We start from the raw sequence: 14,087 nt of genomic DNA on the forward strand, positions 1-14,087 counted from the left end.
GCCAAGCAACTGAAATGAGCCAGTGCAGTGCCTGAACTAATGCTATGGTTTATTTAATATACGATATCATAACAGCCCATAACAGAATTTTGTTTGTGGTACTTACAAACCAAAAATACATGAATTTACAGCAAACTGTGATAGATTTTCAACTTTTTTTTTCTTATTTTTCGACAAATAAAAGTTAAAAAGTGCAGGTTAGTTGTAAAAAAAATATATGATGTAAGGAGAGTAAGCATTTCTCAGGACCTCAGGAGCACCATCAGTTTGTATTCAATTACAATACAATTGCACATTAACAGATCTTGATTTTTACTCTGCTACATGCACTTTATTTGGACATTTATTGCACCTGTACACAATGTTCAATGTTTTTGTCATGATAAATTATTTATCATCTTATTTATATTTTATTATTTATGTGGAGTTATTAATGTGGTTCAAAACTTACTTCAAACTTTGCCACTTGAAATGTATTATTGGTTAAATTTGCATCAGTTCAGCTGTTTTTATGTGACTCAGCAATGCAACGTTTTAATACAGCCAGTTAACAGTTTCAGTTCATTTCATGTGAAAAAAGTATAACATATTATTCCATTACACTGCACTGAGCGGCGTCTGACACAAACAAAAACACACAAAAATATATTTTTTATCATTTAGATCAAATAAAAACCAGCCGTAGATGAACCATGATGAAGTGTTTGTATTTTGTGATGTGGAGGATTTAATTCATGGATGATCGGTCCAGGCAGTGGAGAGAAAATGTGTTTGTGTCCAAAGTTTTTTTGTAGTTTGATGAAGGAGGAGGATTTTTTATTACGCTTGTTGTTGCATGGTAAGGAAGCTGTCCCCTCTCTATATGTCCTCACGATAATAGGCCAACATGCAATCGGTGAGTTGATGGGTGCTACCAATGATGTACAGTTTATGAAATCCAGCTTGTCACAAACATAAAACATGGATATAGTATCTGTGACATCACCCACATGTTTCTGAAGGGCCATTGTGAAGCTCGGCCAGCCTCAAGTGGACGTTTGAGGAACTGCACATTTTGACACTTGTTCACTGGCTTCATTTCAGAGCCGCGGAGGTTGCTGAAGACGCCTCTACAGTGTGAGGTAACAACGTCGGGGCACTAAGGATAAATGTATTTCCTTGTTTGCAGGCTAATGATCATTTACAGATGCAGAGTAGCTGTGGCACTGTGGGGCAGAGAGGACAGCTTCTTCAGAACTGAGCCGGCATCGTGTCATGACGAGTGCATCGATAAATAAATCCTCCATCCTCCTCGATCAAAATGCAAAGTTCATTCAGTCTGACGGAGCAGAGCTGAGCCCGTCGAGCCTCTGCAAAAACCGGCCATAGTACAGAGGATAAACCATCTTTGTCACTGCCTACTGAAATGACCCATTTAACATAAAAAAATGACCAGGCTGTAAACATGTTTATTTCTGCTGTGAAGTTGGTCCATTTCAGTATGGGGACTCGTGGAGACTGACTTCACTTCCTCAAGTGGACGTTTGAGGAACTGTAATTCACAGCTACAGAGGTCGCCACTTGGTCACACTACATGAGAGTTTTCTTACAAATAGCACAGAAGACAAGACGTGCGTTCACTTCTTCTTCATTTGGAAACAGCAGTTTGGTCATGGCAGTTTTGTGTGGTGTGCATAAAGCATAAGTTAATTGTGTTGCTTGTCTTGTCACTGCTTCGTCTCTGTTGTGCCCTTTAGCTCCAGCAAAACACCTGAAGATTCCACAGAGTGAGAGGAGATGTCATTTCTCCTGAAACGAAACAAAACATTATAAGTAGACGTTAAAATATAACGCAGTCCAGCACAAACACTTCAAACTGTGGCTTCTCAAGTTAAATCAACACATCTCTGACTCTGACTTTTAACATTAAAAGCCAAGTCATCCTGCCTTCACTTCACATATTAAGTGTGTGTGCTCATTGATTTCAGTCTCAGTCCGTGTTCTGATACTCCAGCCATTCCTTGTCTTTTGTTTCCCAGTCTGGTTTCGACCTTGGACCTTTCCTGTTTCATGAACTTTGGATTTAGCCTGCTCCTTTACAGATTTGTTTGCTTATTTAGACTTTCCTGGTTTTGAACTAAGCCTGACAATCCGTAAACTTTTGTGCATTCACCATTGCTTAGTAAACCGCTGATGTGCACTAGTTCAACCGTTGAGTCTACATCGGGATCGTACTTCGTGGTTACCTGCTTGAACCATGACATGAACATGAGAAACTGAATCGAAACTGAACTTGTGGCTCCTCTGATAGCTAAGACCAACGAAAAGAGATGGCTGTTGAGCGACAGAACCATGTTATTTAGTTTGTAAATGAGCGTTCATTTCAGGTCATTCTCACTTTCATGTATTTCATTCACCAACCTCGGCTTTTCAACGTCATCAATTGTCTCTGGCAGCCTCTTGTTCACTGTCTCTGGGAGCAGCAGAGACATCAGGCCAGAAATGATGGCCACAGAGCAGATGATGATCTGAGGAAGAACAGTCCACACGTCCTCCAGCATCAGGACGAGCGGAGCCACTGATATTCCCAGACGACTCATGAAGTTGGTGTAGCCCAGACCATTTTGTCTGGGGAGACAGAAGGTAAGATGTTACCTAATAGGGGGGGGCATTAATGGAGGAATCTGACGAGAGCTTGGTGAAATAAAAGGCTGTGCAGTTGTCTGTATTTCCCAGTGGGATTACACTCTACGCAAAAATGCCTGTTTCTACACAACGCTGCTTTAACTAAAACCCTAAATTACAAAAGCAATGTTAACTTGTTGACCAAAACTCAATGCTTATCACTGTAGCAGCTTAATGTAGCTGTATAACAGCAACTGACCTGATGACTGTGGGATAAAGTTCTGTTGTGTAGAGGAAGATTGTCGTGAAGGAAGCCTCTGATAGACCTTTTCCAAGAATGGCAACAACAGCACGCAGGTGCCAAAGACCTACAAAGAACAAGTAGACACATATTTGACACACGTAAATGTAGCAAGTAGCTGTGTAATAAGTGAGATGGTCATTGCTGTGAACATAACGCCTGACAGGGTGATGCAGGACCTGGACATAACTTCACAGACTCTGATGTGCATTAAAACCTTCTGGGATAAAGATGTTTATGGCAATGCAGATTCCCGTCAGTAACAGTGTTCCAGCTTGGCACTTCCTGCGCCCGATGATGTTGAGAAAGCAATAGATCATCAGCTTGGCAGGGACTTCGATGGCGGCATAGATGAAGTGTGTGAGGTACATGTCTAAACCAAATCCACTGATGTTCAGGCTGATTCCATAATACGTTGAGGCAACACCATACCTGCAGAGTGCAATAACCAAACAAATCATGTTTGCCACCTTCTATACATGTCTATATGTTCTATTTAAGGACACATCTTAAATACAAAAATACATTAAAGGAATCTCTACCAATAGAATTAATGTAGGACCTCGAAATTTCTTTTTATGTACCCACCAGACAATTCCAGTCAGTAGAGTTAACCGTCTCATCTCCGGGGTCTTGATTAGATGAAGGTAAGTGTAGTTTTTCTCCTGTTTTTCCAGGCTTTTCATGCTGGATTGTGTCTGTAAAGGATAGGTTCACATTTTCTCGAGTCTATCTCAAAGCAGTTCTTGAAAGTGTTACTGATCACTGTAATCATTCCTCCTCCTTCCTTCCTAAAGGATTTTCAATGCATGACGGAAAATACAAAATCCACAGTCCTTTTTGAGCTGGGCTTCTTGCTGTTGGACTAGTAAGCAATATTGTTCTTGCACTTTGTTAATGTTTGGCTGTTAGGAAAGTTGTCTGCTTGCTAGATTTCATACATCATTTTGTTTGTTAAAGTATTGGTTCACGTACCGTTTAGGCATCAGTATTGAAGAACCCAACCCAACTAAATGTACTGTAATACTGGGTTAACTTGATGTTAACTTGGTGTTTGTATCTGACTGTTAGAATACTGGATCAAAACAACCCTTCAGTCAGGCAAATTGCTAACCATAGGTAGTGGATAAAACTCATTTACCCATTGGGTTAACCATTTATTTTAGACCTGGTGGACATTGCACCAGTTTTGATGGCATCAGAATCATATAATCATATGAAATCATACAAATATTGAACCCAAACTTACCTCCATTTTTAATTTGGATGACAGTTTTTGTCTTTTGTTGAATTTTGAACATTGTTCAAGGTAAAACTGAGCTTGTTCCACTTTGCCGTTGGCTAAAAGCCATCGGGCGGATTCAGGAATCCACCTGCAATTATATTAAAAATAATAATAACTAAAAATAGGACATAATTGAAAACGCATTTTAAAAAATTATAATTTTGAAAAACCTGATGATACATCTAATAAGTGCTTGAACTTGAACTGAGCTGTACATGGTTAATGCACATTTTCAAAACATCACTTACCACCAGGTCAGAACTGCAAATCCTAACGGGGCTGTAACAGTCATGATCAGTGTCCGCCAGTCATTTACCAGGAAGGCAAATCCAGCCAGCAGCATGTTACCTGCAGACCAGGCCAAGCTACCGATCACACCGATAAACGACCTATGACTTGTGTCGACCCACTCAATGCCTGCAAGGTAGAGCAAAATGACCAAATAAATCAATAATAACCACATATGATCAGGATTTAAGTTGATATGGCAAACTTGTTGGCTTACTGAGAACTATTGAGTTGATGCTGATTCCGGTCAGTCCAAAGCCAGTGAGAAATCTCAACACTGCAAACAGAATGAAAGAGTTTGCGAAGGCGCTGGAGAAGCCAAAGACGATCGCCATGATGTACGAGGCCAGAAGAGTGTTTTTCCTTCCGTACCTGGATATAACGATGGGAAGTACATTGAAATCATTAATATTGCAACTTTTCTACCATAAAATAACAGATTTTAACTCCTGTTGATGCTACACTGACTTCTCATCAGGTGATTGTCATCTGTACGTCTGTTCTCACACTATGTAACCTTCCAGGAATGATCACCCACGGGAAGTATGTAATGCTTTACGGCACTAAGTCATTTTGGTAAAACTGGATCATATTTCATAGAGAAATGTTTTCCTTCTGATGTCCTCCGGCTGCTCCGTCTCAATTCTCTGTGATTTAACGTAAACTGCTGCCAGCCTGGGGAGCAGTGAGTAATATTAGTAATATTAATATTATTGTTATAATGTAATCAGAACAAATACACGTGTACTGCTGTTCATATTTACCCCAGTGGGATTACACTCTGAAACTTTCTACACAGCATTACTTAAAGACAGTAAAATAAACATGAAGATGAAATTAGTAAAAAAAAACAAAAAACAAAACAGAAAACAGTTCAGCTCATCATGAAAATGTTGGAGACATACTTTTTATTATACACATACTTATCGCAGAGGAATCCAAAAACTATGGCCCCGATCATCACTCCAAAAAAGAAGATTGTGCTTGTGGTTTTTGTCAGACTTTTTCTATCACAGACAAGGTCCCACTGAAAAAGCAGATAACAGACAAAAGGCTAAATACAAGATAACAAAAAGCACAACTCCTGTGGTTTACATGAAATGCTACTTCATCCACTTTAAACCTTAAATCTGTTTGTTTTATATGGTGTTATAAATACATGGCTGGAATATCTACTGTGAAGAAGGTCAGACATCGTACCTCTGTTGCCAGTGTGGAGGTGAAGGAGGAGTTGTCATAAACCCATCCATTCTGGCACTGAACTGTTGGCAGGTCAGCGGCGTTGGAGTCGTTATCCAAGAGCTGAAACTGAGGCTCTGCAAACATCTCACAGGATTTCGGTTCCCCATTTTCTCGCAGAGGAACGCTGACTGTAAGCCTCTGCTCCTGAGTTAAATTTCCAAAGAGTCCTCCGTCGTGCAGTGCGCTGATGTCACAGCGGTGAGGAGGCAGCGCAGCGATGAAGTTATTCAGTAAGAAGTGACAGGGAAGAACTATTCGAGGGGTGCACAGCAGGATGATGAGGGCGATTTGGAAAGGCCCAAAACCGTCGATCTCCTCCAGGATATTCTCGAACTTCATCGCCACCAGATTTAGATTCCCTTTGAGAGAAATAAAACATGAAATAAATCAGTTAAATAACTCACTGACACAGATCATTTGATGCACTGTTCAGAGAAACTGTGTGCTTCTCTGTTCTGCGCGCAAAACTGAATTTGGGTTGGACAAGCAACATGATCATTTACCTCTGCATCACCTTTGGACACTGTGAGGTTGTAAAATATTACATGTTACAGATTACACGTTAGTACACTTCCACACAGATGCTCTTAAACATTCACTGTACCTTTAAATGATGTATTTTCACAATTTATATTCAGTTTTTGTTCTTCAAACATGAATATGAATACTGTTTATACACATCAACTTACCTGCTTCATAAATTATATTTATAGCATCCGACAAATGTTGTTTTGATAGATAGATAGATAGATAGATAGATAGATAGATAGATAGATAGATAGATAGATAGATAGATAGATAGATAGATAGATAGATAGATAGATAGATAGATGTGCAAATTCAGCAAACAAACACGAAAGGAAAAAGAAAAGAAAGTTGCACATTTGCACAAGAGCAGTGGTGATGTAACACGACAATGTTTAACTGCCAGATGCACGACCAAGGACTATTTTACTGTCAGAGTTGTTTTTAATACTGCACGTGTCGCTGAAGTTTTGACCCATAAAAAAGAAAAACATTAACCTGAATATGGTTCAAGATTTAACTGACTGCAAGGCTTTTGGGAGAAGGCCTGAGAAACAGTGAACCCAAATGGAGACACATAGGTAGAATAAACACAAAGTTACTTTAATGACTTCTTGGACAGGCAGGACACACGCCAAGAACAAAAGACGTCTGAGGAGTCCAGGTAAACACAAACTTAACCATCCAAAAAAAATCACATGGACTAAATACAAGAGAACTAATTGATTCATTAAACAGGTGACACAGAAAACAGGCAGCAGAAAGCCCAGGACAGAAAATGAAGTAACACGAGACACCCAAGGAAAGAAAAAGAAGAAGAAGATAAAAATATGGCCCGTGAGAGAGAACCAGCCCGCCAACGAGTCTAATCTTAATCTAAAGTTTTAGTTCTGACTTTTCAGAGAAACTCTGTGACAGACAGGATTTTGGAGCTTGATGGAAAATTAAAACCAAATTGAAAACATTACATGGACATTACAGATGCGCTCAACTCAGACACCACAGCAGCGAAAGATATTTTCTCTCGTTGGAGAGCTGGACCAGGTCTGGGTTTCAGGAGTGACTGTAAAATGCTTCTTCGGAGGCTTCTTATTGTGGCCATATTTAAAGTTTATGTTGTTATGCTGTGAGTGTTGTACTTGTACTTCATCACAGATATTTACAGCTTATGGTGGCTGTACTGGTCAACCTTGAAAATTAGAAATGCGGCCCTTGAACTAAAAATATAAGTCGACGTACAGTGAATGTGGAGCGTGAGCTGATATATTTCTGTGGGTGATTGTTGGAATTTTTAAGGCTGGACTGTGCCATCCACTTTTATTTAAACCCATGAAATAAGATCTGGACTGCGCACATCAAAAGGTGTGTGTGTGTGTGTGTGTGTGTGTGTGTGTGTGTGCGTGTGTGTGTGTGTGTGTGGACTGGCTGCAGACAGAGGGCAGCAGAGGACAATGTGGGGAGTAGCTTCAAGCTCATAACCCCTGTCTGTGTTCAAGGATTTTACTTTACACAATATTTTATTTAATAATAAATGTGTGACTAAATATGAATTTGCCAGTCTGAGTGTGATTAAGTTACTAGTTTCCATATTTCATGTGCGTCCATGAGAATGTGAGTACACTGTTAGGTGTAACTTTGTCGCCGTTGCTGTGGTTTTCATCACTTTACACACTTTATCTCATAAATTCTATCTTTTTATTGTACTCTGATTTCATGCACATAATAATTAGAAGGTCACATTTGTTTGTTTATTAATACTAATACTTGTTTTACTTTATATTAGTCCTGAAAATGTTTTTTTTTTAGGGACTGTTGCACATTTCCTTAACCTCTGTGTGCAGTACGGCAGTAGTAGTCATGTGTGTTGGAGCCTTCCTGAGCTGAGAGGCTGACAATTATTGACGCTCCCTTACTTTGTTAACAATTCATTCTTTATTCATCTCTGTACCATTTATGTTTAGATACATTTTCCTGACTATTTCATGGCATACTGTTTATGTTGATTACTTAATATCTGCATATTTTTATGTTTATTCTCTCTCTACATCATCGTCATACCTGTTCTTCGTGGACAAACTGGGGCGGTGTACATCCACAGATCAGCACCTATTTGGACTGTATCGAATCATCCTCGCTGAGGTCACAAGTCTGGTAGCCAGGCTGATAAGTTTTTAAGTTTTAAGGTCAAATTAAAACACACAAAGTCTTTCATGAAACTCAACAGCATGCTTCGCAGCAACCACAATCTGAAATCTGAATCTGAAAAATGGGCCGAATGTTGCAACATAATATGTGCATCAAGTTTTTCACGCACAACCTTATCTCTGTGTAACCGGATGCAGAGATGTCATCGCCTGTCACCAGCTAACTTATCTCTCTCTGTATCTGTGTGACTGGAAGTTCATGTTAAAGTGTTTTTATCCCATCTGTCACCTATAACTCCAGAGTCAAGGCCAACAATGACAAAAAAAAGTCATGTTTGAGGTATTTTTTAGGTATTCTTTGTATTTTAAAGCTTATTTCCTAAATGGAAAGGTTTGTGGTAATTTTATGTCTAATGAAATGTTTTTTTTTTCGCTCATGACGCCTCTTGAGCGGAGTGTTTCCTGTTTGATACAGTCTGAGAACTGCTACGTGCATCTGTGGCCGGGCCTCACTGATTACTGCACAAAAGCACAACTTTACAACTTTATTCAGTGATTTTGGTGAAACTGGATCAGATTTCTATAGAGAATAGATTTGCTGCTTTTCCCTCTGACGTCCTCCGGCTGCTCAGCTTCACCTCTCTGTGATTTACAGAGTTTCCTGATGAAAACGTTGCTGAGCAGTGAGCTGTTAACTGTTGTTACTCAACCACATGATGCCAAGAGCCAAACCTGGGAAGAAAACCACCTCTGTAGGCTACTGTGTTCAATGCCAAACTGGCCACGGGGAAGCAAACAGCACTCATTCTGACCTTGTATTTATAGATTATATTACATCATATTTTATACTTTAGATTTAGGTCCGAGTAGCCTACAGCAGTGGTCCCCAACCTTTTCTTAACTGCGGACCGGTCAACGCTTGACAATTTTAATGCGGACCGGGGGGGTCCTACCAACTGTGGATGAAGTAGTAAGTCCCCCTTTATTATAGTCCCAGTCTAAGTCGAGCGGTCTTTTATTTTGAAACGTTTTTTCAACCCCCCCCCGGTCCGCATTAAAATTGTCAAAGAGTCTCTAGGACGACCTCACCCATCTGACTGGTTGTTGCTGCAGTCCACAGACTATGACTTTGATGCAGGTAAAATGATTTTTTTCTAACTAAAAACAATAGTCAGATGCCCATGTAGCAGGACGGACTCATTGGTCCTGGGCATATTTACCTGTGGCGCAGCCTCGGCCAATCACAACGGGAGACAGCCGTATAAAGGCGGGCAGGACGCACCTGTGCCCCTCTTGCTTGGCTGATGCCCGGGTTGCGTCACATCCTGATGCCCACCCCTTCCCCTTCAGTGTGGTAGGTAGGCTGTAGCTCCCTCATGTTGCCTGTCCAGTACAGATTATTGTTTGTCTTATTAGAGGTCGGATTGGGTGTTTTTGGCTGCTCGCTGCTCATCTCTGGTGCGTCACTTCCACGCTGTGTTGACCGGGACTGCCTGACCGGTATGTAGCGCTACGGCCTCAGCTTCCTCCTCCAGCCACTCGTAAGTCGCTTATCCTGTGTTTTAATTGTAGGATTGAAGACTGCTGCACAGCAGCGCTGCACAGCAGTGAACCATCCACAAATCACTGCTGCTTTGCCTCCCGGTGCTGCTTTGCCTCCCGGTGTTGCTTTACCCCCCCGGCGAGCTGTTTGCCTTGGCTGGGTCCGTTTTTAACTTATGTACAACTCTGTTGCTTATCATTGGGTCACTGCCATAACCCTTGACTATTTGCCGGCTGGCCCCGTGGTAGTGCAGCGCAGCCGCGTCTTAAAGTGTGTGTGTGCGAGGGAACAGTGTGGAAGTTAATTTTGTGTTTGTTGGTTTGTTTGTTTTCTTTTGGAGTTTGTTTATTTGGTTATTCGTAGTTGCTTTCTCATTTGTGATTATATAGATTTTGTTTATTTTTTAGACTGCTGAAAGATTAAATTTCTTTCTTTGATTACTTAGATTTTGCTTAATTTGTGTTTTGTTATTATAGCTTGTGTTGTAGATTTAAATTGAGTTTTTGTGATGAAGTACAATTGTTTAATTTTGTTTCTTTATTCCTAATCTGTTGTCTCTGGTCCCCTACCTCCAGGTGCTGAGCCTATGGTGGTGTGGTGGTGTCCCTGTTTTTGTATATATGGTTTGCACTCGTTTGGTTTTCCTTATGTTTGACTTTTCTTAATAGCTTCACGTGTGGTGTCCCTGGGATCCCCGTTCTTTTGACCCGATTGTCACAATAGGTCGCAGCCCTGGTTGTCCCCCTTCCCTCTTTTTATATCCAGAGTGAATGATTTTAATGTTAGAGTTTTAAAAAGAAAATTCATTTGTAATAAAATATTTGCATCCTTGGACCACAGTCTCTGCCCTCCCTTGTAAAACGGACCTGAGTGCTTTCAATCTGAAATCTGTCCATTCAAAGAAATTTCTGGGTAAATTCCCAGGGTGGCGTTGTCAGGCAATTTAATATATTTTTTTTTTAAAAGCTGTGTCGTCTACAGAGCTCGTGCCGCCACACCCATATGAACATTTTATTCATCCATCACGTTGTACAATAAAAATAAATGAAGCTTGTACCTTGAAATAGATTTTGCCAGCTGTTATGCTTTGTCCAGTTCTTTAACAAATCTCTTCCTGATGCTCTGGGTGTCGATGGGAGTCTTTGTTCTGAGCAAAAATATATTCAGGCTTCAGCACTCTTCATCAAATCAAGACATCAGACGAGTCTTTTTTTTTTTTTGTACATTCCCCCTCTCTCACTCCTCACTTTCCTGTTAATCTCCAGTCGTATCTGTCAAAATAATGCTCGAAAACTTGCTGACTTCTGTTGAACTCAAACTGCTGATGCTGCATGTTGTCTTCAGATAAATAAATGTTTGTGTGGTCGTCGTCGTCCCCATCACTGACACAGAAAGTACAAGAACAGGAGGGATGACTACAGCAGGAAAAAACCTGGTTCAGTGTCCATTTGGGCAGCTGAATCTAGTCTTAAGACAGATGTGAGAACAAACTGTGATGCTGGAAAATCCAAAAATTCAGTTCAAACTGTCAAACCTTGGTAGCAGCCAACTACAATATGCAATGTTTACTAAACCAGATGATAAACTGCTGGACAGAATAGAAAACATTAAAAATCTATTTCATTTTTTTGCTGGTCCTGAAGGGTTTCCTCGAAATGCATTTGTTAAATTTGACAACAATCTTCAATATATTGTCATATTTCTAGCGCACAGGCAGACTGCGAGTCGTGGGGTCACTATCAACAATATAGAAATGAACTCACCTTGTTATTTCTGCTGTCTTCCAGAGTTGATCAGCAAACCTGACTTGATGCCGAAACACTCAAACACAATCTGTGGGGAGAAATGAACCAAACCAGGCGGTTTGCATTGTCCTTATGACACAGAAGTCACAAGCAAATCACACTGTTCACCTCCACCTTACTGTCGTCCCACCTGTTCCACTTAATGGAACAACAAGCTCTGCTTTGTTTGCCCTTTATCTTATGATGCACCGTTTATATCCTTTATATTCCCAGTAGTCATGTGGTGTTACGCTACGCAGACACACTCGAAGAAACAGTGTTTCTGTGTGACGCAACAATTAGTCTTTAGATCATATTTCAATGCATTACTCCGCATATGAGCATGTAAACGTTATGCTGTATGATGCATTACACAGTGCATCCGTGATATGATCTGTCTTTCAGGACGTTGTTTGGATTGTGGCAGAGATTTTCTGTAGTAAATCAAAAGTGACTGCACATTGAAAATTCAATGTTTTGGTGATTTGCAGTTAAAATGATGCGGAAATGGAAACGTACTATGTGGAACAGGACATGGTGTAATCCCTTCCGGTTGCTGATATTTCTGTTCGTCGTTCATACAGCAAGGTCACACAATGCTCTACAAAGGCAATATGTTAAAAGAAAGAAGCAAACAATAAAACCATGGCAATAACAGCACATGAACTACAGTTCAAATGAAGCAACAGGAAGATGTGTCGGGGCCACCATGTTACCAGTAAGCCCAGAAAACCTAAGTGACCTACATACAGGGCCGGTCCTAGCTATGGGCAATGTGGGCGGCCGCCCAGGGCGCATTCTCCGTGGGGGGCGCACGAACGCCCGAAAAAGCAAAAAACCTGCGGAGTGGGCGCCCCGGGAGCGGGGTGTTGACAAGACAGAGGGGGGCGTCGGACAGACCGATGGGGGCGCACGCATCCCGGGGCGCACGGCGCATCCAGGGGCGCACGGCGCATCCAGGGGCGCACGGGCGGCCGTTAGGGCGCACGAGAAAATGTTCGCCTCGGGGGGGGGCGGGGGTTCGCCCAGGGCGCAAATGTGGCCAGGACCGGCGCTGCCTACATATGATATAAGGTCGTAACTGATCTGAGATGTACTGGCTCACAGTGCAGGGCCGTATACACGAGAACAGGAGCTACACACAACAGCCCCAAGGATCTGATTTGAAATAATAGAAGAAGAAAGAAGAAACAACGGTAACAAAAGGATGCTGCATGGCGGCGGTGGTCTGTAGAGCTCAGGACTTATTATTGTAGATCAGCTGACAACCCCCAGGATGCTACACCTCATTGAAAACCCATGAACCTGACCCAAACAAGATCTTTCATGTCATGAAACATGCAGAAAATCATCTTTGTATACATCTGTGCGTCACAGGGTCTCCTTCAGGACCGACACACAAAACAGTTTTACAGTGTCTTTGAGTTAGTCAAGATTTGTGCTGTCCTGCTTCCAGAAATGAACTCACTGATAGTGTTCTGCGCTCTCACACTGATACTGATCGGACAACTGATGTCCGAGCAGGCTACGTGTGGTCAGACCACTGGTTTCAACACTTTAACGCACATGCATTACTCTTACACATCCATCATCCATTTACGTGGCTACATTTCAACATCTTTTTGAGCTGCAAATATATAAACACAAGCACATCAGCATAATGTGGCTGCAGGCTGTGACACAGGCCCTCCTCCTCACAGTCAGGCAAAACATCATGCATATTATTATATTATGCAATATTATTTGCATATTGCGGTAAAGAAAATGTAGACATGTATGGCATTCGTTTGATTTCGCACGTTGGTGGTCGATCAAACACTTTTAAAATCTCAATTATGCCCCCTGACTGAGAGGTTTGTGTCTGTAAGTTCAGCATCTGGACTAAACAACGTGCGTCAATAAAGTAGATAAATGACACACGTGGGTGACATCCTGGTTTCTGCCACCCTTGTCAGGCAGGATGTGCCGATGAGATAAGGTCGTTGATGGCACAACAACATGGCTGCCTTGCACGTACAGTTCGTAAAAGGTGAAAAAAGGCAGCAGGCACTACATTTTACACACAGACCATGTCACAAAGTGACCAGGAGAGACGTTTTGTGTGTGATTATTTGCACTTGCTGTGTTCTTATTAAATGTGTGCGATTCACTGTGGAGTCGCTGAAGGACCTCCACCTGCAGTAAATGGGCACACCTGTAGCCAAGTAGCAATCACCTTCCCACACAGATAAAAAAAAAAAAAGGAGGCAGCAGAGCAGGACTGGAGAACTGGGAGAAGCAAACAAACACGGCAGAGAGGGAAAGGCGTCGGCAAAAGACGTGCAGGCTGAGCCTGTGCGTGTAAAGAACATTTCAGACTCGGATGCCCTGT

At 41.5% G+C, this 14,087-nt stretch overlaps 1 protein-coding gene across 1 annotated transcript; it reads right to left on the bottom strand.

The window, feature by feature from the left end:
* Positions 1-203: 203 nt before the first annotated feature.
* On the bottom strand, positions 204-12,513 carry LOC104937566 (solute carrier family 22 member 7-like). Its single transcript, XM_027275887.1, has 11 exons — positions 11,696-12,513; positions 5,679-6,079; positions 5,402-5,505; positions 4,696-4,850; positions 4,439-4,607; positions 4,155-4,278; positions 3,494-3,603; positions 3,123-3,337; positions 2,864-2,972; positions 2,401-2,607; positions 204-1,788 (listed from the first exon to the last, which is right to left on the bottom strand). The coding sequence occupies exons 2-11, from the start codon at positions 6,057-6,059 to the stop codon at positions 1,707-1,709; spliced, it is 1,656 nt and encodes a 551-aa protein (XP_027131688.1). The 5' UTR covers positions 6,060-6,079; positions 11,696-12,513; the 3' UTR covers positions 204-1,706.
* Positions 12,514-14,087: the final 1,574 nt, after the last annotated feature.

This window comes from Larimichthys crocea, unplaced genomic scaffold (genome assembly GCF_000972845.2).
Source record: "Larimichthys crocea isolate SSNF unplaced genomic scaffold, L_crocea_2.0 scaffold239, whole genome shotgun sequence".
Lineage (NCBI taxonomy): Eukaryota > Metazoa > Chordata > Actinopteri > Sciaenidae > Larimichthys > Larimichthys crocea.